We start from the raw sequence: 23,784 nt of genomic DNA, 5'->3' as shown, positions 1-23,784 counted from the left end.
GTTGTTCTATAATCCATGCAGGCAGGGCTGGCAGCCAGTGCAATCCGGCCCCACTCCCGAAGAGCCCCATGCTACTCCATGCTGCTGCCTCTGATACAGAGGCAGCAGCCCAAGGTGCTAGGCAGGAACTGGTCTGCAAGGGAAGCCAGTTTAAAAGTAGCTGCCCTCATGCCGTCTGCCTGTCACCCCATGCTGCTGCCTCTGATATAGGGATGGCATCAACCACTGTCGGGTGGGGGGGAGGGGGGGAAAGGGGAGTGTCGGAGTCTTGGACCTGGGGTAAGCTTGAACTAAGCCAGGCTGCCTGCCCACTACCTCCTAATACACTTTAAATGCAGAGCCGCAGCAGGGCTAGGTCCTGGATCTGTCACAAGTCAGGCTGCTGACCAGCCTGCTAAAAAATGTATTGGGGGTGGGGGAGAATGTGTGTGGCCCATAGCATTCGCTGATGAGCTTTTGCTTATGGGTTAATTGGTTAATCGACTACACTGGCACATCGCTACAATGCACCAGGCGGGGTTGTCTGGAAAGGAAGGATTTTTGCTCCTGTCCCATATCACAGCCAAGTGTTTTCTGCTTGGGTGGGTAGAAAAACTAGTTAGATGACCAAAGGAGGCCCCCAGGGTTGTACAGTGGGAGAGGGAGCAACTGGCACCAGAGGTGCCTCCCCGTTCTCTGCCCTGGAGCACAGGGCAGGCAAGGCGCAGTTAGCACATTAGAAGCATCCAGCGAGCAAGGCAGCGGTCACGGCTCCGGGGCACAACTTGCCAGCCCGGGCCGCCGGGGGAATGGGGAAGCAGGTGCGGGGACGAGCCAGCTGAGAGCTTCCCAGGCCAGGGACTGCTGCTGGCAGCAAAGGAGATGAGCCTGTAAATCCCTCCCTCCCCGCGCTCACAGCCCGGTGTATAGGCAAAAAGTGAAACCTCTCCGTTTTTGTGACGGTCACAGTTTCTGTCATACAAACATGATATTCGGTATAACTGCTCAGGAATTGCTACCTTTGCTGGCTGGTTGCAAATTCAGAGGAACTGTGTTTTTTGGTAGAAAAATCTCTCAATTTGCTACCTCCTGTCTAACGGACTCAGGGGATGCTGGTGTTTTGCCTTGGGCGGGGGCCTTTTGCTCCTGGTCCATGGGTCACAAATTCAGAGGAACTGTGTTTTTTGGTAGAAAAATCTCTCAATTTTGCACCCAAAGTAGCAAATTCTGAGAAGTTGGTGTTTCGGTCGCTGCACCGGCCCCTCTCCAGCCCCCCCGGCGGCCCCATCCCCCTTGTCCCGCACGGTCCCTGGCCCAGCCTTGCTTCCCCTCCCTCCCCGCCCCCGGGGCAGGCGGCAGCTGCCCCGGGCCCGGGCGGGGAGGCCAACCCCTCCCCCTGCAGCCCGGGGGCACCGGGGCGCCGCTCCCGGGGGGGTCTCTCTTACCTGCCCCCCAAGCGCTGCCCGCCCTGGGGCAGGGGCTGGGGGCGCTGCCCGGGGAGCAGCGGGACGGTCCCTGCGGGAGGTTCCCCCCTCCCGGCTGCAGCCCGCCGGGGCTTGGTCTCTGGCCTGGGGCGGGGGCTCCCCACGTGCCCCCCCCCCCGGGCGCTGCAGAGAGCGAGTCGCTTCCCGCGGCCGGGACGGAGCTAGCCTGGCCGCTGCTGGGTCCTAGCGTCCAGGGGATCTATGGGGACGGGGGGGGGGGGCAGTGTCCATAAGAGCACCAGCCACGCAACCCCCGCCCCGAGACACGCCAGGCGCTAGGACCCAGGGGGCGCCGGGCAGAGCAGCCCCGCTCCCACAGCCTGGTCCTAGGCAGGGTCTTGCAGGAGCTGCTGGGACTCGGACCGGGGCGCCCCTTGCTCCTTGCAGGACCCGAGCCCTGGCGGTGGGGCGGGGGCTTTCCTCTGCGTCCCAGAGACCCAGCCCCGCCCCCTGGCAGCCCCCCACCCCCGCGAGGGAAGGGGCCCTGAGAGCCAACAAACTTTGAGGAGTGAACAAGGATGTGGGAGGGGCAGTGAAGGGGGAGGGATGCAGGGGGGAGGGGGCTGGGGGAACATGCAGGAATCGGGGGGGGGGAGAATTCTGGGGCTGTGGGGGCAGAGCTGGGACAAGGAGACACAGTCTGAGTGGGGGGGATGAAGGGAGCAAAGTGGCTGTGGGGAGGCTGAAGGGGGGAACTTGGGAGCAAGCGCAGCAAGGAGTCAGTAAATGGAAAAGAGACTTTTGATATTTCCAGTTGGCATGTAACCGAGTACCAGAATCCATGGGCAGCCACCGTCCCGCTAATCTTTTCCACCCACATGCAGGTTTTTCCATCCATGCATGGAACAAATTTTGTTATGTGCACCAAGGCATATGTGAATGTGCACTACAAGTGGAAACAAAAAACCTAGCTGTGTTCATCAGCTGGGCAGCATTTGAATCCCCCGTTTGCACAAGTGCACAAGGAACACTGCTGATCAGTTGTTCTTCAGGGATGTCATAGTGTAGTTAATTAACCAATTTTGCTTAATTAACCAATAAGCAAAAGCTGATAGGTTAATGCCATAGAGTAGACTATACCTGTTCCCTCCCCCTCCCTCCCTACCAGTAATTTTTTTTAGCTGGCTAGCAGCCTGGTACAGTCCTCACTTGCGACAGGTCTGGCATCTACCCCCGCTGCAGCTCTGAATTTAAAGGGTATTATGAGCCGGGCAAGATGTCAACCTGGCTCATTTCCAGCTCACGCCAGGTCCAAGAGCTCAGACTCGCCTTAGATGGAGGCTGCTGCCACCCCCGCACTGCGGCCCCGTCATCACAGGAAGCAGCAGAGAACGCCAGGCAGCCAGCCCATGAGGGGAGCTGGTTTTAAAACTGGCTCCCCTCATGGACCAGCTCCTGCCTGGCACCCCACACTGCTGCCTCTGACACTGGCTGCCAGCCCCACCTCCGGGGGCTATAGAACAGTCGACTAACCGACAGGAATTCCTGAGGTTACTCGACTATTCGATTAACCGATATTTAACATCCCCGGCTCATATTCAAGAATTCTGTTGTTACTTTAATCACACTTCAGTGCAACTGCGACGCCCTCCGTGGCCCTTCACTCTGCATCCGTGAGGTGACGCCCCTGGCTCAAGGTGGTCACACCCTGGCAGAAATCGCTGAGCTCCTGGAGTCACTGAGGAAGGCTCAGGGCAGAGCTCAGTGCTCACTAGGGCAACAGGGCTGGGCCTGCAGCCCCACCAAGCGCACGCTCTGCTGCCAGTGGACTGGCTGCTTCCCGGGCAGTACTGGGCCTTGAATCGGAGCCTCCCAGGATGGGGGGGAGAAAGGGAACAGCCCAGAAAATGGGGTGGGTGGGGGGGGGGAGTTGGAGGTGGATTATATCAAACAGAGCCCAGGGAGGGGACGGGGGGAGAGGCTTGGAGTGGGTGAAACTGGCTTCAGTATACAAGGGAGTTTGGAGCAGGAACCCTGCCTCAAGTGGGTAACTGAAGGGAGCGGCTGTCACACGGCCTGCCCGCCCCAGCTACAGCGCTACTGAACGCAGCACAGCCGGCTGCCAAGGATAGGGTGTGTCTGTGTGCCCCTGCCCCAAGTCAGAACCGCTTCCTGGACCCAGATTCCCTCCTGGATGCTCCATGCCAATTCCTTATCAATCCTTATGTGCAGCCACTTGTTTTGGAGGGAAATGGTTGCCCTGGGTTGTTACCCCAGTGCAGGGGCGGAGCTAAATCCTCAAAGGACCAACTTTCTCCTCATGTCGGAGGGTCTGTCTGCACTGGCATCCTGCAAAAACTACCACGTCCAGGGAACACGTCTGCTCTTCCGAAATTTTTTTCGGAAGAGCAGATGGGTTTTTTCAGCAGGCCTGTAAACCTCATTTTACAAGAAAGAAGGGATGTTCTGAAAAGGGGGGGGGGTTCTGACATTTGGCCCAGTGTAGATGGGCCAAATGTCAGGAAAACCTCTTTGGAAAAAAAGAAGCGGAAAAAGCGACGCAAATTGCGGTTCACAATTTGTGTCACTTTTTCCTGAAGAACAGTGTTGTGTAGACAGTTGTGTAGAAAATCACATTGTTTTCCCCGTTATATCCATTCAACCCCACCTTTTTCTTTTTAATAATTGACCAGTGATGTCAAATCTCAGGTTTTGCTCTTTTCCAGCTTTTTATATACAATCCCCTCTAATTTCAATGATTTCCTCACATGGTTTAGTTGCAGTACATTGTTTTTTTGGAGGGAAGCCGTTAGCTCTGAGTCATTTGCTTTGTGGGAGGAGGTGTATAGGAAAAGGGGGGGTCAACTCCCCCCCAGTGGACAACTCCCTCCCCCCCCCCCATCTCAGAACTGAATTGTTTCTCCTTTTACACCCAGCAACACTGGGTGCTCCTGAAGAACGTGATCAGAGCCAGGCACCGGGTGCTACACCAGCTGCCAACCACAGAGCTGGCCAAACCCTGACAGGCCGTTTCACTGCCCCAAATGGGGCAGAAAAGTGGGATGCTCAAGGGCTGCTCTTGCTTTCTGGCTGTGCTCCCGTTGGCAGGTTCCAAAGTGGGCACAAACTGCTGTCCCGGCCCCTCACTTTACCCTCCCCACTGTCACCAGCAGCTCAGGCCAAATGGCCCCTGGAAGGGTCACTTCTCCCAGTGCTCAGACACAGCCTCACCCGGGGGCAGGGGGTGGGGAACATGGTGGCTGTTTTGTGCCAGACAGGGCAGAGCTAGGGCACAGGAGGTGAATGGAAAAGCCACATTTGCCATGGAGACTGCCCAGCTCCCACTGAGTCCCCGTTGCTGCCCCCCAACCTCCCTGGTCCCCTCGTGAGCTGCCAGCCACCCACCTCTTACCCACTGCTGCTCCCTCCAGCCACCAAGGGACTCTCCGGCTCCATCCACCTCTCTGCCCCGTCAATGCAGAGTCACCCAGGGCTGCTCACGTCGGTGGCAGGGCTGGGGGGAACCAGCACCAGTTATGTGTTCGGTGCTGATTTTACACACTCCTCACGTGCATTTCTGGGCAATGGCGACCTCTCTGTCGCTGCTCTCCCACAGGGGAGGAGACATTTCGAAATAGCAGCGCCGGAACATCCACACTATCACTGTTGCAAAATTCATCAGCATCATTAACAACCATGGGCTCAACGCCCGTTGGTGTCTAATGCCCGTTGGTGACTGATGCCTCCCTCACTATTTCCTGCCATCTTTCCCTGCCCAGTGCAGAGTGGCTAATTTCTGTAGACTAGCTCTGCACCAATCTACTATAGCATCTCCCCATTCTCTGTGGGGTCTGCCTCTTCTATTTGGACCATCTATTATGCCGAATACCAGGGTCTTAACTTTTCGTTCATTGTTCAGTCTGCAGCTATGCCCGAATAGTTGTAACTTCCGTTGTATAACCTTCTGCAGTAGGTTCTCTTTCGGCTGTATCTTCCTATATAATTCCTCACTGATGACCTTCTACATCCATCCTATTCTCAGGATCTTCCTATAACAGCTCCTCTCGAATGCCAATATCCTTCTCTTCAAATCTTTCATCATCACCCATGTCTCACATCCGTACAACATGCTGCTAAATACACGTTTTCAAGATGCTCAGCTTTCTTCGTAAGCTAATCACTTTAATTTTCCAGATCTTATCCATCACCTTCAAACTCATTCTTGCTTTCAATATTCTAGTTGCTATTTCCTTCTTACAGTCTAGATCATACGTCATGTTGCTCCCCAGATACGTGAACCTCTCTACGTTCTTTAGTTCGATCCTATCTACACTGATCTTCTTTCCTATTTCCTTATCTCATCGTCTCTTTATTATCTATTTCCTTATTGTCTTCTTTTTATCAAAATTACTATTTCAAAATTAGCGTTCTTCCCCCTGGAAGGCAGAGGTACAGATTTCAAACAAAGCAGCCCTTTATTATGAAATAACAAGTATGGTCATGTTGACATTCTGCTTATACGTTCAAAGTGATGGGAGTTTTTTCGAAACAACTCTCTAGCGTAGACCAGGGCTCAGTGATGATGGGTGCATCTTGGAAGTGTATTGGATTTTCTCAAGAGCCAGGAAGACTTCTTCTGGGCGTAGACTTTGTTCCCCAGAATGCTTGCTAAGGACATGTCTACACTAAGGAGTTTTTTTCGAAATGGCTCCCCTTATTTTAAAATGACAAGTGTCCACGCTGCCCAGCCTGTTATTTCGAAATAGTAACACCTGCTTGTGAAGAGGAATAAGCTTATTTCGAAATAGTTATTTTGGGAGTTATTATATAGAAATAACTTATTTTGAAATTACCAGCTAGTTTAGACATAGCCTGAGCTCTTTCCTCTGTAGTTTGCTGGCTTGATTGCTTTATTTACCTTGTTCTCTTTGGATATGTCTAGACGACAGGGTTTTGTTGACAGAAGTTTTGTTGACAGATACTGTCGACAAAGCTTCTGTCGACAAAGAGTGTCTAGACGACATCCAGTTCTGTCGACAAAGCAAGCCGCTTTGTCAACATAACAGTGTGGACGCAAAGGACAGTGTAGATGCAATAATGCCTTCTATCGACAGAACTCTGTTGACAAAAGGCGTTATTCCTTGTAGAATGAGGTGTACATACGTCGACAAAACTGCTGAGTTTTGTTGACGTTATGTCGACATAACTCAAAGGCAGTGTGGATGCAGGTATAGTTTTGTCGACAAAAGTCCACTTTTGTTGACAAAACCCTGCAGTGTAGACACACCCTGACTGTGTTCAAGCCAGTCAGACTTTCCTTCGGCTAGGGCTGGCTGGGTTTACGCACTGCCTCTCACACGCATCTTAAGAATTTATTTCCAGCATTCATGTGTTACTCTTTGTACACAGCTGACACACAGATCACACAATGATTTTGGGGACCAGCATGTCACCACTTCACATATGACACTGTAGTGCATGTGTCAGACCTGATGAGTTATAGTACAATGGCTTTGGCAGTTGGTATTGAAGGGCTCATGGGACACTTTGGGAATATTTTGGCCCCTGGTGTTTCTGTACAACACCATTCCTCACCCCCCAACACCACCTTCTCTCTTTCCCACCCCGCACCCCACTGGCAGCTGCCTTTTCACCACCGCTGTCAGCAACTGTTTTCCCTCCAACTTCCCATCATCCACCCTCCTGCCCCATGGGCCTGTCCTCTCCATCACCAAACCACCCGTCTTGGAATCTAGTCACTGCACCCTCCTGGCTAATGCTGGGTGGGGTTTGCAATACAACATGGTTCTGAGCTCTGTTCCTTTCTGCAGCCTGGCTCAGGGCACAGGTGAGACCGAGGTCAGTCCTGTCTCCCCAACAGCGCCCCCAGGTGTGCTCTGAGGGTGTTGGCAGCCCCGTACATGCCATGGTTCCTGCAGGAACAGAGGGCTGGCAGGGCCTGAGTCAGAGGGTTGGCAAGGCCCATCCCTCCCCTCAAACCTCTTCCTCCATAGCCTCCAGACTTCCCTGCTCTTGGATCCCCCCCACTTCTGCCAGTTCTTACCTTCCTGTCAACCCCCTGGCCTGCACTTGGACGGGACCATCTCTGATGCAGGTGTCACTGTCAGGGACCGTGATGCTCTCCAGACTGATCTGGGACTGGACAGATTACGAGGGGAGCTGCGTTTTTACCCCCCACTCTGTAACCAGTATAGAAATAAGGGCGGAGCGTCCCGGAGAAGGTTTCAGTGAAAGTGAAGAGATGGGACCCGCAAGTCACGCTGTAAAACGAGACCTCGCCCGCCTCGTAGTCCAGGAAAATCCCCACCCGCCTGGGCCTGACACCCTGGGGAAAGGGGGTCGGGGGAAAGGTGCAGGCCTCATATTTCCCATGCCTCAGCCACACTGTCCAGTATCCATTCTCAGGGGTGAGTTTGACCTTCCCCGTCCTGATCACAGGTTCCCTGCAGACCCCCACGGTCCAATTTGTTTTGTCTCCCATCTCCACCTCCCAGTAGAACCTCCCGCCTGTGAAGGCGCTTGCGCCCAGGACGACGGGATAGGTACGGAATCTCTCGGGATTGTCGGGTCGATCCTGTTGTCGGTCCTCGTAGGTCACCGTTTTCCCATCCGCAGACAGGACGAGGTTGGCGTGAGCCGTGTCTGGGTCCAGAGTCACGTCCGCTGGGGAGAGAGGCACAGAGTCAGGGCCGGGGGTAGGAGCCTGGAACCAACAGGAAATGAACTCACATGACAAGGTATCACTGTGACTTGATGTTCTTCACCTTCCAAGGGGAATCAGGAGCTCAGCTAATACTGGGGCGGGGGGGCAGGGCTGGGCTGGGGGAGGGTCAGGTGAAGGGAAGAGTGCGGCGAGGGAGTGGAAAGGAAGAAAAAAGGGAGAGGTCCAGGCAGCAGCAGCAGGAGGGGTGAGGTAATCACCAAGGAATCAGAGGGGGAGGAAAAATAGGGTCCTGGGGATGGGACAGGACACCTAGGGAGTAGAGGGAGCACCAAATGGGGGAGGGGTAGGTGACCGGGGTGGGAGTCATGGGGAGAAATGGGGGTGGGGTGCAGGGATGGAGGGGGGTGGCGGAGGGTCTGCTGAAGGGTCACCAAGGGGTGGGGAGCCACCAGGCCCTGCACCTCCATCCTCAGCCAGAGGTGACTCTCCAGCAGCAGAGGAGGTTTATTAGTCAACTGGGACACACAATAGAACAGACTTGTCAGCACAGAAGCCAGGAGCAGGGTCAGTACCATTCATCCGGGGGAGAGGGGGGGCCCAGAGCTAAGGGCCCCTGTAGCCCATCTCTGCCCTCCCCCCAAGCCAACGAGACTCATTCAGACACTCTGAAGCCCACCCCAGCGCTTTAGCCTTTGCCCCACTTCCTGGTGTCACACCCCTTCCTAGGCACAGGTTACAGAAAGCAGCAGCCATTGTGCCTGTGGGGACAGGCTATCGCCCCCCCAATTCCCACCCCCATCTAGATTGTGGTGCAGTGCAAAGGGAAACTGAGGCACACACACACACGGGGTTACCACAGGGCAGCAGAAATCCCATGCAACATCAGAAAGAGAACATGAATGCAACCCCCACTTGAGCCAGGGAGGAGGGGCAGATGCCGTGGGGCTGGGAGGAGTGGAGGGCGGTAGGACTGGCCCAGGCAGAAGAAGGGGACGAGCGCTAGGGAGGCAGAGGGGAGGGCAGGCTGCAGGTTGCCAGAGGTTAAGGGAGGAAGAGAGAAGGTGCCAGAGGCATTTCTGTTCTGGCCCAGCTCTCCCTGCCCCTGCGGTGCTGACAGGCTTCACACACTGGGAGACCCGGGTCTGCCCCTCCCAGCGCATGGGGGGCATTGTGTCCATGTCCCCTTCACCCCATTCCTGGGATGGGGAATGGCAGCCCCAGCTCTCCCCCCTTCATTCAGGCCCTTGGGTAATGGAGCCTCCCAGCCCCGATTCCTGAGTCAGCGTGAAAGTCTCCCCCCCCGGAGAGCTCTGTGCCACAGGCACATATGTAAGGGGACTGTTACCCCTTACTAAAACTCTGTGGGAGTTTTTTGGTTTACCAGCTTCAGAAGGGGAAGGGTTCACGAGACTGACAGACCCCAGAGACAATGGAAAGCAGTCAACACTCCAGCTCAGCCTGACTGACAGGTTGTAAGTGGGGATTGTTCTGGCTCTGTCTCTGAACAAACAAGCTGTGTGCAGAAGAGGTCCTGCAAAGACAGAGAGCTGAAAGAGGAGTACAAGAAGAAGTCCTGCAGCGACAGAACCAGACACAGACAGGCCAAGCAGCGCAGACCCTGTGTTGAGCAGCAGACTGGCTGGGCTCAGAGAGCCAAAAGGAACAGAGAAGCAACACAAGGAGCTGGAACTGGCCAAGCAGCACAGCCTGCAGCTGGATGTGGTGAGCAGCTGGGACCTGCAAAGTGTGGGGAAAGGCTCTGGACTGGGAGAGGGGTCTGGCCACTTAGAGACTGAGGCTGTGTGGTCACTGCCAGTGCAAGCGTGTCCAGCCTGCAGCCCCTTGCAGCACATCCAGGGCTTCTAAGGAAGAGACTGTGGACTGTCCTTACACTCTGCAGACTGCTGTGTTGATGTCCCTGTGCTACAGAGCAGGGCTGTGTGTTCTCATTTAACCATTCTCATTGTTTCTTATTCTATTCTCTTTAATCAGTTGATGTTTAATAAATTGTATTTGCTTTGAACCTTATGAAGTGATCACTGGGCCAAGAAGGCCTGCAGTGTAAAGAGAGCACCTCGGAGTGGGGACACCCTAACTCCTGCCCCTAGTGACTACAAGGTCAGGGATTAAGCCCCAGGAAACCTGGGCCCAGCCTTGTTGGGGTTTCGAGGGCTCTGCTACTCAGGAGAGTGGAGGGGGAGCCCTCAGGATCAGGGAGCCGTGGGGTAAAGGAAGTGGGAGCGGGGACTCAGATCCTTTCGCTGGTTCATTTCACCGGGGTGTATAGAAGCCAGGAAAGTTCCCCACAATAGCGGGATCATTCCCCCGCTTACACATACACAGCTGAGCCCCCGGGATCCAGAGCCGGACTCACACCCTCCCAGACTCCACGCAGCTCTCGGCCAAGAGATAGGTGCCAGTGTCCCGAGCGGGGGAGGGGTATTTTGGGGTAGCGCTGAAGACTGTGTACACAGCTGGGCTATGGTGGCAGTGATCTCGGTGCGGCTGGCTCGGCGCAGGGCCCAGAGCCATTAGCCTTGCTCCAGGCGAGTCTGACCCTCATGCTGCTCACACGTGGGGACGCTCACAGGTAGGATGAGACCTGTCCAAGGAGCAATGGGCTCACGCTGCAGCTGGGGAGACTGAGGCTGGAGAGGAGGCGACTTTCAGGGCAGCGACGCTCTGGGCCAGGCTCCAGGGTCACTGGGGATTTGTAAGAACAGGACAAACTCCTATGAGGGATAATGTAGGTCCTGTGACAGTGCAGGGGGCTGGAGGGACAACCTGTGGAGATCCCTGCCTCTCTTTTCCATTCAGGTGCAGATTTTTTTTTTCCATTCAGATGCAGAATAAATTTTGTTATGTGCTCCAAGGCCTGTGCAAATGTGCACCAGCAAAAGAAACAACAAACCTAGCTCTGGGCACCCTGCTAGTCAATGGGGCAGCCGTTGAATCTGTCCTGCGAGGCCGCACAAGCCCCCAGCTTACAGGGAACACTGGTCCCTTCCAGCCCTACACGGCAGTGAATCTAGGTCACAGCTGTTCTGGGGCTGGGGATCTAGGCCAGGAGTAGGCAATAGTTTTTGAAGGAGGTTCACTTCACAAATTTTGCAAGTGGACGCGGGCCGACCTGGAAGGGGCGGGGCTTTGGGCAGAAGGGGGCGGGGTTGAGAGCTACCCTACTGGGAGGTTTCCTTGGCCTGGGGTCCCTGCCCCCTGACTTCTGGCCGGGGGTGGGATCTGGAGCAGAGGGGAGGGTGCTGGGGGCCAGTCTCCTCCCTGAGTTGTCTTAGGTGGAGGCTCGGAGTTCACATAACAGGGCTGGCCGCTCCTGGCCCCTGCTGCTAAGCTGTTGCCCGGCAGGCACGAGCCCTGTGAACAGAAGCAGTCGAAAGGACTCGCGCCTCCGGGGCAGCTCCCAGGCCCCCAGCCAGTGGGGCTGAGCGCAGCGAGTCCTTTTCACTGCTTCTATTAAAAGGGCTCGCGTCTTCCCCCAGGCTGCCAGGCAATGCGCCAGCGGGCGGGGCCAGGACCGGCCTTGCGGGCCGGATCAAAGCCCCGCTGAGGGGCTCTCGCCCACCCCTGGCTTTGGCGCAGTGTTTGGCACAGAGCTGGGCTGAGCTGTTAGTGACGCTGGCGGCTCAGCATCCCTGCCGGGGCCCGGGCTGGCAGGCGGCTGCCTGTGCCCAGCAGAGCAGGGCGCTACGGGGCTGTGCGGGCAGGATCTGGGTTGGCCCACGTTTCCCTGGGTGGCCCCTTCGCTCAGGTCGCTCGCCCGGGAAATCTGCGAGTCTGCCCAGCACACGACAAGCCCCGGGTGGGTCGGGGGCTGCAGCAGGAGAGCTGCAGGGGCAGGGGTGGTGCCTGCACCGCAGAAGCTCTGGCTCCAGCGTGCCTGGGAGCCCCGCAGTCAGGGGAGGGCCCAGTCACACTGCGCCGGGACCGGCTGTGGGCTAAGCCCTGGGGGAGCTTTGGTGAGACGTCCTGCTTGTTCTGGAGTAGGAGCCCGTGGTGGCTGGTGGCCTCTCCTGGGGCGGGAAGGGGACACTGTGGCCTGGGTGCAGGGTTGCAGGTGTATGTGGAGCAGGGTGGCAGTCCTGACAGTCCCCCTTGGACACTGCAGCGTGCCTGGGCTGGGGTGCACGCAGCCCCGGAGCTGCCCAGCCCCTCCCAGCACAGGCCAGCACGCCCACAGCCAGGCAGCAGGCGGGGAACGAAGGCGCACACGGCTCAGCCAGCGCCGTGAGGCGGGGACGCGGCTGCCCTGTGGGTGCCGTCTGTCCTTGCAGATCCGGGGAGTGTCCCAAGCTGGTGCTAAATCCCATCTACCCGTCGGTAGATACAGGGCCCGCCTCCCCCAGAGCGGGGTCCCTGGACAGCACCTCTCTGGGCAGGAGACGTGAGAGGGCAAGCGACAAGGAGTCCTGTGGCGCCTTATTGACTAACAGATGTATGGGAGCATGACCTTTCGTGGGCAGAGACCCGCTTCGTCAGATGCGCCCTGCTCCACATGCACCATATTCGCCAGATGCATCTGACGAAGCGGGTCTCTGCCCATGAAAGCTCACTCTCCAGTACATCTGTTAGTCGATAAGGCGCCACAGGACTCCTTGCCGCTTTTGCAGATCCAGACTAACATAGCTACGCCTCTGGGAAGGAAAACATTAACGGGGGCCTGATGCTACCGCTGAGCCACCCAATACCAGTGAACGACCGTCCCACAGAGCCCAGGTACCACCCTGCGACGGTGCCATCGGGGGCAGCATTTCCTCACGTCAGGCATCACCCCTTTCCCTGCAGCACATCCGGGGTGGCGCCGGTCGCTTTCCATCGCTCCTCGCAGGGCACTGCTGTTTCCAGCCTGTTGGCTGTCACAGGAGAGTGCTCCATGCAGGGAAGGGAGCCGAGCTCCCGGGGAGGGCTAAGATGCCGGCGGGGTGTACAGTACCTGCACAGAGCTGGGCGCGTCTCCACCCTGCAACCAAACACAGAGAGGGGTGAGACTGCCCTGAGCACAGACACGCTGAGCAGGAGACAGGGTCACACTAGGGTGCGGGGGGAGGAAGGAACTTACTGAGCTCCGCCTGGAGTTTGTCTGAAAGCAAAGCACAGAGACAGGAGTCAGTGCCACCAGCCCACACGCCCCCGCCGACAGAGGGTGGCAAAGAGGGCAATTGGCCAGGGGCCTGAGCGATTTAAAAGGGCCTGGTGTTTTCCTCCCACCGGCTGGGAGACCTGGGCCCTTTTAAATTCTCCGGGCGGGCTGCAGGGCTCCTGAGTCCCAGCGCCCATCAGGCACTGCTGAGCAGCTCCACGGGGCGGGCACCTGCCAGACAGACTGGGGGAGGAGGGGCCCAGGGCAGCCCATAGGGAGTCAAGACAGCAGCCCCAGCGGGTGGGGAGGCAGAGCTGAGGCTGGGGGGTGGGAGGAGCCAGCCAGCATGTGAGTAAGCAGGGAGAGCCAGCAAGGAATGGAGTGGGAGGAGAGGGACTGCTGGGGAGCAGCTCTCTACAGAGCACCAGGAACGGGACTGCAGGGAGCAAGAGCTAAGGGGGGGACAGAGGAACCAGGATGGGAAGGGAAAAGAGCCGGGGGGGGGGGGGAAGGGGTGGTAGAGGAGAGGAGCCAAATAAGGGGTGGGGACACAGGACCACTGGGGGCACATGGGGGCAGAGAGCTGGGAGACAGAACTGGGCTGGGGGGCAGATGGAGAAGGAACTGAGTGGGGGGGGGGACAGGACTGTAGGGAGGCAGAGCTGGGCCAGTGGAATCTGCCATGTGGGAGATGGGGCTATGGCCAGTCAGGTGGTTCTCTGATTTAGGGGTGGCGCTTGGGGTTCCTCTCAGTGGGGGAGGGGTTTGTGGCTCTCTCCCAGGGAAGGGGCCAGTTCCCCACTGATTGTGCTGTCCTGGAATCCCTGTCTGTGGCCTCAGGCCATTGTAAGGTTATTGTAAGGAGGAGTCTCGTTAAGCTCTGAGGCGAGGACAGGAAGCCATGGGCTCTAATCACAGTCAGGTTAAAGATTTCAAAGCAGGTTGGGCAGGCACCTGTCAGGGAGGGTCTAGATAAAACATGGTCCTGCCAGGAGAGCAGATTCTGGATTCAATGTCCTCTCAAGGTCCCTTCCAGCCCTGCAATTCTATGACTGTCCTGCAGAAGAGGAGTGAATCAAAAAGATCGTAAATCAAGGAAGTGTAAAATCTTGAGACTCAGCCTGGCCCTGGCGGCTACGTCGGCAGCCACAACCTGGAATCAGCAAGGGTGCGTCTACAGGCAGCAGCCTTATTTCAGAATAACGGCCGATATTCCAAAATAACACGCGTGTCTGCGCAGCCATTCGGTTACTTCAAAATACATTCGAAATAATGGGGGGCTTATTCCGACTTCTGTAAGCCTCGCTCCACGAGGATAACGCCTCTTCTGAAATAGCTATTTTGAAATAGCGGTAGGTCGTGTGGACGCTCCACTGCGGCTATGCCGAAATAGCTCCTCCCCAGCGCTCCCGGGGATCTGAATCGAGATAGCGCGTCTATATTAGGGAAACCTGCCTCGGATTCATTTTGAGGCTTCCCTGCAGTGTAGATGTGCTATTTCGAAATAAGCTATTTCGCCAAAAAAATTCCGAAACAGCTTATTTCGAACTAACCGTGCAGTGTAGACCTAGCAAAAGAGAAGAAACACAGGAATCCTCTCCCCCACTTGGCCTGGTGCAAGGGTTTATTAGAGCCAAACAGGCACCCTTCAGCAAATGGAAAATATTAACTCGATGGAGCCAGGAGAAAGGAGCATACAGGCCGCTGATGGGGGCGGGGAGCAAAGGGGCTGTGGCATTGGAACACGGCTATTTTAAAGCGTTTATGAAAACCGAGTGTGATTCTTGGTTGAGGGGAGCAAGGCTGCACACTGCACTTGGTGGGATTCCTGCCTTTCTGCAAGGGGGGCATTTCTGAAAACCACGTCCCCTGCAGCTCCCGTTTCAGGGTCATGCTCTAGGCATCGGCGGGCAGAACAGAAGCCTCCTGATTTTGGTGAAAACTGGAAAACTTTAAACCCTCGATTTCCAGTCAAATCACAGGGTAACGATCCTACCGGATACCGGAGAGAAGGGGGGGGCGGTGATCTCATGGGTTCGGGCAGGGTTAGATTAGTGGGGTGCTCATTCCAACCCTGCCACCCTTCAGCCTCTACACACCCCAGGGTCAGAGCCCCGTTGATCTGGGTGAAAATCAGAAGCATGGAAATGGCAGGTTTTAGAGGAATGTGGTTTTCCAGTTTTCACCCGACTGAACATGGAGCTGCCCGGAATGGAGTGTGGGATGGGGCGAAGGAGGGTCCTGACTGCAGTGGGGCTCAGGGTTCATTTGGGGGTAGAGCTCTACCTAGAGGAGTAACCAAGCGTGTCCCCCTCTCTGTGCAGGCCCGTGCGCAGGGATTTCTGTGCGGGGGCATGGGGGGTACTTTTTTTTGTAAATATGGACCACAAGGGTCTTAATGCACCCCCCATGGTCCCTCAAGTAAGTGGGGAAATCAGCCCCAGTCTTGCCCCAACCGGCCAGAGCATGGGCGAATATGGGGGGTGCTCTGGCACCCTGCACCTGCCCCTGCTGTGTTCTGGCAGTGCCGTGAGGGCATCGCACAGACACAGAGGAGCTGCCAGACTCTGCCCAAAGAGCTCCCACTCTGACCAGACAAGACAGGCACTGGGGTAGGACGCACAAGCGGAGCTGGTGACGGGTTGGTGCAAATGGCAGGTCAGTGCCACCACTGAACAGTCACCCTGCGCTGTGCGGGGGGAGGGGATGAGCTGCATGGAAGGGCGGGGAGCAGGGAGGAGGAGGGGAGCGAGATAAGTTGGGGACACTGGGAGGAGGTTGGAGCCGGCACAAACAGGGCACAATGACACTGTCGCAAGCAACATGAGGATAGTCGGCCGCTCTCCGGATCCCTGACCACCCTCTGCCTGGCAGGGTTGCACTGGGAGGGGTGACAAGTCCTGCAGCCAGCTCACTGCAGGGTCCCAATGCTGGCCACACCGGCAGCAGAGTGATCCCAAACCTGCTCCCTCCCTGGTCGTGTGGGAGCAACAAGCCCCCTGTGCGCGGAGCGGAGTCTTGTCTGTTCGTTCCGTGTCCTGAGGGCGAGGGGGAAGGCGCCGCGTTTCTGCGTGCACTGCGCCAGGCAGACTGTTCCGAGGGAGAGCTCTCGATACCTGCCCCCGAGAGGTCTGTGAGGCTGGGTGTAAAGTTTAGGACACTCCCCACCCCCTTACCCGACACAGCCCTTTGCAAGGAACAAAGGGACCTCACCTTTCTCTGCCTGATGTGCCGCTGGAAGTGAACAACAGGAGAAGGGGGTTACAAGGCAGCAGACTTCACTATTGCAAACACAGGGCAAGATTTCTATTGGTGGCCCTGCCTCGCCACTCCCACTGCCAACACTGTACCAAGACACAATGCCCAGTGCAGGTAAAATGCTGAGTAAATGGCTCTTTCCCTTTTGGCTTAGACAAGCAAGCCCCTCTCCCCCCCTACTTAATGGTGTGTCTGCCTGTCTGCAATGGGATAACTTTTGAAAACTACGAATTACACCGTTTCAGGGCACGTTCTAGGCACCAAAGGGTAGCAACCTCCTGCTCTGGGTGAAAACGGGAAATCTGTCGTCGCCTGAAGGGAGCCGGCGTGACAGTCACAAAAACGGAGAGGTTTCACTTTTTGCCTATACACCGGCAGGGCCACCTGCAAGTTTCTCGTTGCGCTGTGGACCTAACCCTAGGGTAGACACAGGAACGGCTCCTCTTTGCATCTGAGCAGTCACTGCTTCGCCCGTCCGCAGCTCCTATGTACCACGAGGGGAGGAGGGGCAGATGCACCGACTGGAGGCCAGAATGTGGCTCTATCCACCGGCAACTTCATGTTCTGTTTTTTGGTGCTTGCAACCACGGGACATAGGACAGCGCATGGCCTGGCCCTGCTGCCTGAGCCGCACGCAGCCCTCCACACGGGGCCGTGCTGATCCTCAAGGAGCACTCCGCTGGGATCCCCAATGAGACTGGAAGGGCGGCAACCATCGGACAACTCTCAGTTCAAGCATGAAGCCACAATTCACTCAGCTCCCTCTTCACCCGTCGCCACCGTTCCAAACCCTGCCCGCCATGACACCCAAGCCCCTCAAGCCCTACGCCTCCATTTCGTTGTAAAATCTGCTCCCCCGCCCCCGGTCGGCAGCATCCTCCCTTCTGGTTACTTTACCTTTCAGCCTGTGTTGCCTCCTGGACCAGAAGGCCAAGGCAATGAGAACACCCAGCATCACACCCAGGATCCCGCCCAGAGCCAGCATCCAGGGGGAGAACCACGGGTAAAAGAGATCTGCAAGGAAAAGCGTCATTGGCTTGAACGTAAGAACGGCCAGACTGAGTGTCACGTTACCGAATTTGAGGGAAGCAGCCAGATCGCTGCTGCACCCAGAAAATGGTATAAAAGGGGGCCATGTGGGTGCTGAATAGAAGCTTATTATCTGATAATCCTATGTAAGCTGTTCATGTGTTCGTATAATGTCTGTGTGTGGAGTTAGGAATCTGTAGTCTGTGTGGATACTGAATATTTCTCTGCATGTGGGTGAGCAGTGGGCAGAGCCCGGCCTATTGACATGCTAATTAGCGAGGCCCTGTGGGACAATGGCACTCAATGGGCCAAGGACACACCTAAAGAATGAGGACTGATACCTAGAGGCTGCCAGCAGGCAACAGAGGAATAAGGTGGACCAGGTGACCTGCTATAGCCAAGAAGAGACCAGGAAGGAGGGATTAATAGGCCATGTGGTGGTCTCCATCTTTGTTCTCAGCTCAGCCCTTCATCCCAGAGGCAGCAGTGCAGGGATCGAAGAGCCAAGAAGACCTGTGAACCCATCCTGATCCTAGGATGTGCAACAAGAACTTTTAAACCAGCAGCTGTAACATCTCTGCTAGAGCCTGCATCGAGAACTGGGAGATTCGATGCATGTAATGTATGATTCTTTAGCAACCTGACTCTCATGCTTTTCTTTCTTGTGATGATAAACCTTTAGTTGTTAGATGCTAAAGGCTTGGCCCAGCGTGATTTGTGGGTAAGGTCCAAAGGGTAAATTGACCAGGGATCTGTGGCTGGTGTCTTGGAACCGGACAGAACTTGTTCGGGGTAGGTGGGATTGGGTGCTAGGACCCCCCACCTGTGTATGAGGCCCGGGGCCATCTGGGGCACAGATATTGCTGGGGCGTCGGAGGGGTTTTGCTCGTGAGGCTTCAGGCAGGCTGCTGAAGCGCTCTGTGGGACTGGTTTGTGGCCTGTTTGGAGAGGTCACCAGTCTGGGGAGTGTAAGGAGCCCCGAAGTTTAAGGGCTCCGGGGCCAGGAGGGGGGCAGAAGAGTTTCCCTGGTGTTGCCCAGAGTGGCCACCAGGGAAAGCTGGGGAGGGCTAGCCTCCCACTAATTCGAATCAATTGGCCACACAGCCCTTAATTCAAACTACTTAATTCGAACTAGGTGTTAGTCCTCGTACAATGAGGTTTACCTAGTTCGAATTAAGCGCTCTGCTAGTTCGAATTAAGTTCGAACTAGCGGTTTGCCTGTGTAGCGCCTATCAAAGTTAATTCGAACTAACGTCTGTTAGTTCGAATTAACTTTGTAGTGTAGACATACCCTTCCATTTTATATGCATAGCTGGGATTATGGTTTCCAATGTGCATGTAGCAACATTGGATTTCATCCGATATTTTGTTGCCAGTTTTTGTGAGAGCCCTTTATAACTCTTCACAGTCTGCAATGGATTTAAATCAGGGGTGGGGAACCTTTTTTGAGGCAGGGGCCACTGACTCACAGGAAAAAAAAATCAGTCAGAGGCCGCACGCAAGTGAGAAGCAAAAAACAAAACAAAACACGAACCCTCGCTGATGTGGCCCGACTGAGAAGGAGAAAGACTCTCCCCACATTCCCCTCCCGCACCAGAAACTAGGGGGGCCTAGGCTGGTAGAGTTTGTGTGTTCCAGCCCTGCAGGAGGTGGGGGGTGCGTGTGGAGTGTCAGTGTGGGTTTCACAGTGTGTGTGGGGGGGAGGGGTTCTGTGCTTCAGGGGCTAGATCCAGCCTCCGGGACTGAGGTTCCCCACCCCTGACTTAAATAAGGGAACCAAAATGTCTGAGTAGTTGTGAAGCCAGACCGGGAGGGGGTGGTGGTGGTAAAGTGGGACACGAAGAGGCGGGGAATCTACAGCCCCCCAGCCAGATCCAGCCCATGGGCCAGGTCTCTGTGTTTACCCCTTTTCCAGATCATTTATGAATAGGTTGAATAGGATTGGCCCGGTATGGACCCCTGCAAGACACCACTAGCTACCTCTCTCCATTCTGAAAACTGACCATTCATTCCTACCCTTTCTTTCCTGTCTTTATCAGTTCCTGATCCATGGAAGGACCTTCCCTCTTATCCCATGACAGCTTCCTTTACTGTAGAGCAGGGGTAGGGAAACTTTTTTGGGTCGGAGGCCGCTGACCCACAGAAAAATCAGTTGGGAACCACATACAAGCGAGAAACCGAACCTGCCCACGGCATTTGGGGTCATGTGCCCCCTTGTGCCCTCTTATGCATTGCCCTGGTATAAACCTCCCACTTCAGAGGGACCTAGATCCTGGTCTCCAGCCCAAGTCAAGGGTACACCACAATTTAACAGCAGTGGCCACCACCAGAGGGCTTTGAATTATAGCGTAGACCTCTCCAAAGCTACTCGGGACTTTCCAGGACCTGCTCAGCTCTTGGAAGACTCAGGCCAATGAACAGGAGACACACTGATAAATACTCTCCGCCCATGTCAGCAGCATCTCAGTCTGCCCACACGTGGCATAGACGGGCACTGACCTGTTATGAAAATTGCCGACTCTCTCTCCTGGTTGACTCGGGGGTTCCTAACACAGCAGGACACTTTCTGGTTGGACTCTTCTGTTATAACCATGGCAATCTCTGCTCGAAACAGGCCGCCGGCTTCCGGAGTTATTTTTTCAGAGGCCGTGGGTAAGGGCTGTCCCTGGAGATCTCTCCACAGCACCTGGGGCTCTGGGTACCATCCGGATGATCGACACACCACCCGGATCCCTCCGTCCTGACGTCCCTCCACAGAGATGTCAGGAGCAGAGCCCAGACCTACAGATGAAATAAATGAACGTGTGAAAATCCTACAGTGCCCAGTGATGAGCCAAAGTCTTTATTACACTGTCAGCAAAAGCCATTTCTGAATAAATTACTATAGGGTTGAACCTCTCCAGTCTGGCACTCTTTAGTCTGGCAACATCCATGGCCCTGCATGATTTCAGTTAGTCAGATGCCCACTTGTCATGGGTGTGGCCAAGTTTCCCCGTGGTCCCGTAAAGTTTGTTTGCAGCCACCAGTCCAGCTCTCAGGGTTCTGTGCTGTTACTTAGCTCTAATTTACCCCTAAATGTCTCTAAGAGCTCAGTAAGCAGTGGGAGTGCTGGCAATGCCGCTAGACAATAGTTACCTACTGTGGTTTGGCATCTCACTCCAATTATCCCATTGAAGACGTCAAAGCATCAGAACACGTTACTGACCTGCCACCTGTAGTTCCAATAATGCTTCCTCAAAAAAGACCTGGGACTCAAAAAGACAATTGTACTTCCCATCGTCGGAGGGTCGGACGTCGCGTATCCTGAGGGAAACTCTCCCACTGGCCATGTCGTCTTTCAAGAGCTCAGTCCTTCCCCGATATTCCGGGATCTGATCCCCGTACTGATCCTGCCCGTCGCGGTACAGGTGCACGACTGCAGAGAACAGGGACCGGTACCATCTCACCTCCATGTTTTCAGCGCTCATCCGGGGGGAGAGGTGGCAGGGCAGGACGGCCTCCCCACCTAGGGGGGCAGTGACTGGGCGGTCAGGTCCCGTCACTCTGAACTGTGCTGTGAAATGTACAATGCAAACCGAAAGTGAAATCGGTGAGGGGCTGGACGGCAGCATTAACTCAGCAGTTGGACACCCAGCAAGAGAGAGCCCTGTGTGAGAAATGAACACCCATCCCCATGCAGTGCCCTGGACAAGTCTAGGAGTGCAGAGTCACAGGCTTGGGGGAGGGGAGCCTTGGACCTCCTCTGTGGTCTGCTCCAGGAATGCTCCCTTTGGTCTCAGGCCTCCAGCCACCACCTCTCTCTGGGCAGGGATCCACGGCCCTCTCCCTCCACACTGGGATTTCAGGCTTGGAGCCTCAATGCAATTCACTGGGGTTCCCACAGGAGGCCCGAGCAAAGACCAGCACCTGCACTTTGCTTTCCTTCCCAGCACTATGAGCAGACTGTGCCAGCGGCTACCGGTGACCAACAGGCTCTTCCAAAGCAGAGAACACTGAAGGACAAAAGCCTGGCAGAGGACAGTTACCATAAACCAATAAGAGGTCTGAAGACGTTACACATTATCCAAAGGATTCTCCTCTGGCACACGTGACTCACTGGTGGCAGGGCCCAAAGTCATAGAATCATAGAATCCCAGGGCTGGAAGAGACCTCAGGAGTCATCGAGTCCAGCCCCCTGCCCAAAGCAGGACCAATCCCAATAAATCATCCCAGCCAGGGCTTTGGCTTCAAAACCTCTAGGGATGGAGTTTCCATCTCCTGCTTAGGGAACCCATCCCAGTGCTTCCCCACCCTCCTAGGGAAATAGTTTTTCCTAATATACAACCTAGACCTCTCCCAATGCAACTTGAGACCATTGCTCCTTGTTCTGCCATCTGTCACTACTGAGAACAGCCTCTCTCCAGCCTCTTTGGAACCTCCCTTCAGGGAGTTGAAGGCTGCTATCAAATCCCCCCTCACTCTTCTCTTCTGCAGACTAAACAAACCCAAATCCCTCCACCCAAAACTCTGAGTGGCTCTTCATAAGTCATGTGCTCCAGCCCCTTCATCACTGTTACTGCCCTCCGTTGGACTTTCTCCAGTGCATCCACATCCCAATGTAATGGGGGTCCCAAAATTGGATGCAATACACATATGCATTGAGGTGCGTGTGTGTGTGTTAGAGAGGGTTACAAAATGTGTATTGGGGGCACGTATGTGCATGTGAGAGAGAGTCAGTGTGCGTCCTTCTGCACCCTCCCTCTTGCCCAACCCCCACCTCAAGCCTGCTCCCATCAGAGAAAAGGGGACCAGCCAGGGCTGCAGGACAGATGCAGCATCCACGCCTGGGAAGGCCACACAAAGGTAGCAAACGTGGTCACTGGAGACCTCTGCAGTTTCTCCGTGTTGCCTGAAGAGCGAGGACCTGGGCGGAGTGGAGGAGTGGAGGGGACAAGGCAGTGGGGTGGGAGGATGGTAATAGGCAGCCGTAGCAATAGCAGCAAACCCAGCAAGGAGGCCGGAGCACCTACCTGACCCCAGCCTGGGAGCCTGCAGAGCGAGGCAGAGCGTGAGGTAGCCGGGCAGAGCGAGGCTCTCCGAGGAGCGGCGGGAGCATGAGGGAACCTTCCCCGTCATGTCGCTGGGCCTGGGAACAGGAGAAAGAAGGAGTTGGAGGGCGAGGGAGTGGCAGGCAGTAATGGCCCTGCAGGAGCTAACAACCCTCGTTGCTGCCTGGCCTACCCCAAAGGGAAGGGATCCCCCAGCAGCCCTGGTCTGCCCTGGCTCTGAGCAGGGTTAGCGGTTGCCGTGTATGTGGAGCTGTCTGGTTTAATTAGACTGTTAGAAACTCTCAGGGCATCACCCTAACGTCATCCAGAATGAGGGCAACTTACTGAGCTGAAGACACAATGACTAGCCGGCCCTTGGCCCGACCCAGAACATCCCACTACCAACGTTGTTGCCCATCCACTACTCAGTGGAGACCGTGTGATGCAAGTGAACGCACTGCCAGACCCTGCGCCTGCCTGACCCAGCAGCCGCCCGCTTCTCAGAGCGGAGCACTCTGGGTTTACAGCAAGGTTTGGTACACCTGGGCTCACGGGAAAGGTGGGAAATGACCTACCGTTTTGTCCCCATGCTCAAGCCTGGGGAGGAAACCCCCGCCCCCCCGAAGCAACACAAGCCGGGGCATTTCTGGGGGCCTGGCACAGGGAGGCAGCAGGGTTTGAGCCGTGCAGGAGGATCCGGAGTGGCCAGGCAGCCAGCTCCATTCCACTGCGCCCTCTTTCCTGGGCTGCTTTCCTGGGGCCCCTTATCCTGCCCCAGCAGCAGCGAGGAGGCGTTGCCTTTCCTGGAAGAGCAGGGTCCGGGATCAGGCTGGTTGCGGGGCTGCCAGGCCCAGCTGTGCCAGGTGCTGCTAGACAAGGCGCAGTGGTGGCAGCGGTGGCATCCCTCGCCCACAGCATGAGCCCCCCACCGTGTGATCCAAGAGACAGGTGGTTGTGCGTGTGGGGGAGGAAGGGCGGGGGGGTTTCCCTCTGCCCCCCCCGTGGGAGGGAGTGACAAAAAGCTGCCCCCAAAATGTCTCTTGCCCCCCCCCCCAAACTCTCCGCCCACCACCCTGCCCAGCAATTAATCAGCCCCCGGCCCCGCGACCCACAAGCTGCTGGGGCCCTCCGTTTTGCACCCTCCCAGCCTCACCGCTGCTGCTTCCCGGGGGCGCTGCCCAGGGCTCCGCAAGGAGGGGCAGGAACCAGCTGCTGCCCGCGCCCGGCTGGCTGTCAGACTGCGCTATTTCAGGAGCCCCCTGCGCATGCGCACTAGCTCTGCTGCTG

General features: G+C 56.1%; 2 protein-coding genes across 2 annotated transcripts in view; both read right to left on the bottom strand.

Annotated features, from left to right (window-relative positions):
* Nucleotides 1–5,623, bottom strand: part of LOC102447559 (uncharacterized) — a 10,331-nt gene extending 4,708 nt beyond the window's left edge. Inside the window, 1 exon segment of the mRNA XM_089771481.1 lies at nucleotides 5,545–5,623. Within this exon segment, the coding sequence (XP_089627607.1) occupies nucleotides 5,545–5,623 (79 nt within the window).
* On the bottom strand, nucleotides 4,549–23,784 carry LOC102447316 (butyrophilin subfamily 1 member A1-like). The gene is made up of 9 exons (XM_075914056.2): nucleotides 23,651–23,784; nucleotides 22,480–22,595; nucleotides 20,676–21,023; nucleotides 19,970–20,251; nucleotides 17,339–17,455; nucleotides 16,397–16,417; nucleotides 13,163–13,183; nucleotides 13,037–13,063; nucleotides 4,549–8,087 (listed from the first exon to the last, which is right to left on the bottom strand). Exons 2-9 carry the CDS (start codon nucleotides 22,583–22,585, stop codon nucleotides 7,528–7,530), a joined length of 1,482 nt encoding a protein of 493 aa, XP_075770171.2. The 5' UTR covers nucleotides 22,586–22,595; nucleotides 23,651–23,784; the 3' UTR covers nucleotides 4,549–7,527.

This window comes from Pelodiscus sinensis, chromosome 19 (assembly GCF_052426305.1).
Source record: "Pelodiscus sinensis isolate ZL-2025 chromosome 19, ASM5242630v1, whole genome shotgun sequence".
NCBI classification, from domain to species: Eukaryota; Metazoa; Chordata; order Testudines; family Trionychidae; genus Pelodiscus; species Pelodiscus sinensis.
The sequence above is the reverse complement of the archived record's forward strand: the minus strand, read 5'-3'. Positions and strand labels throughout refer to the sequence as shown.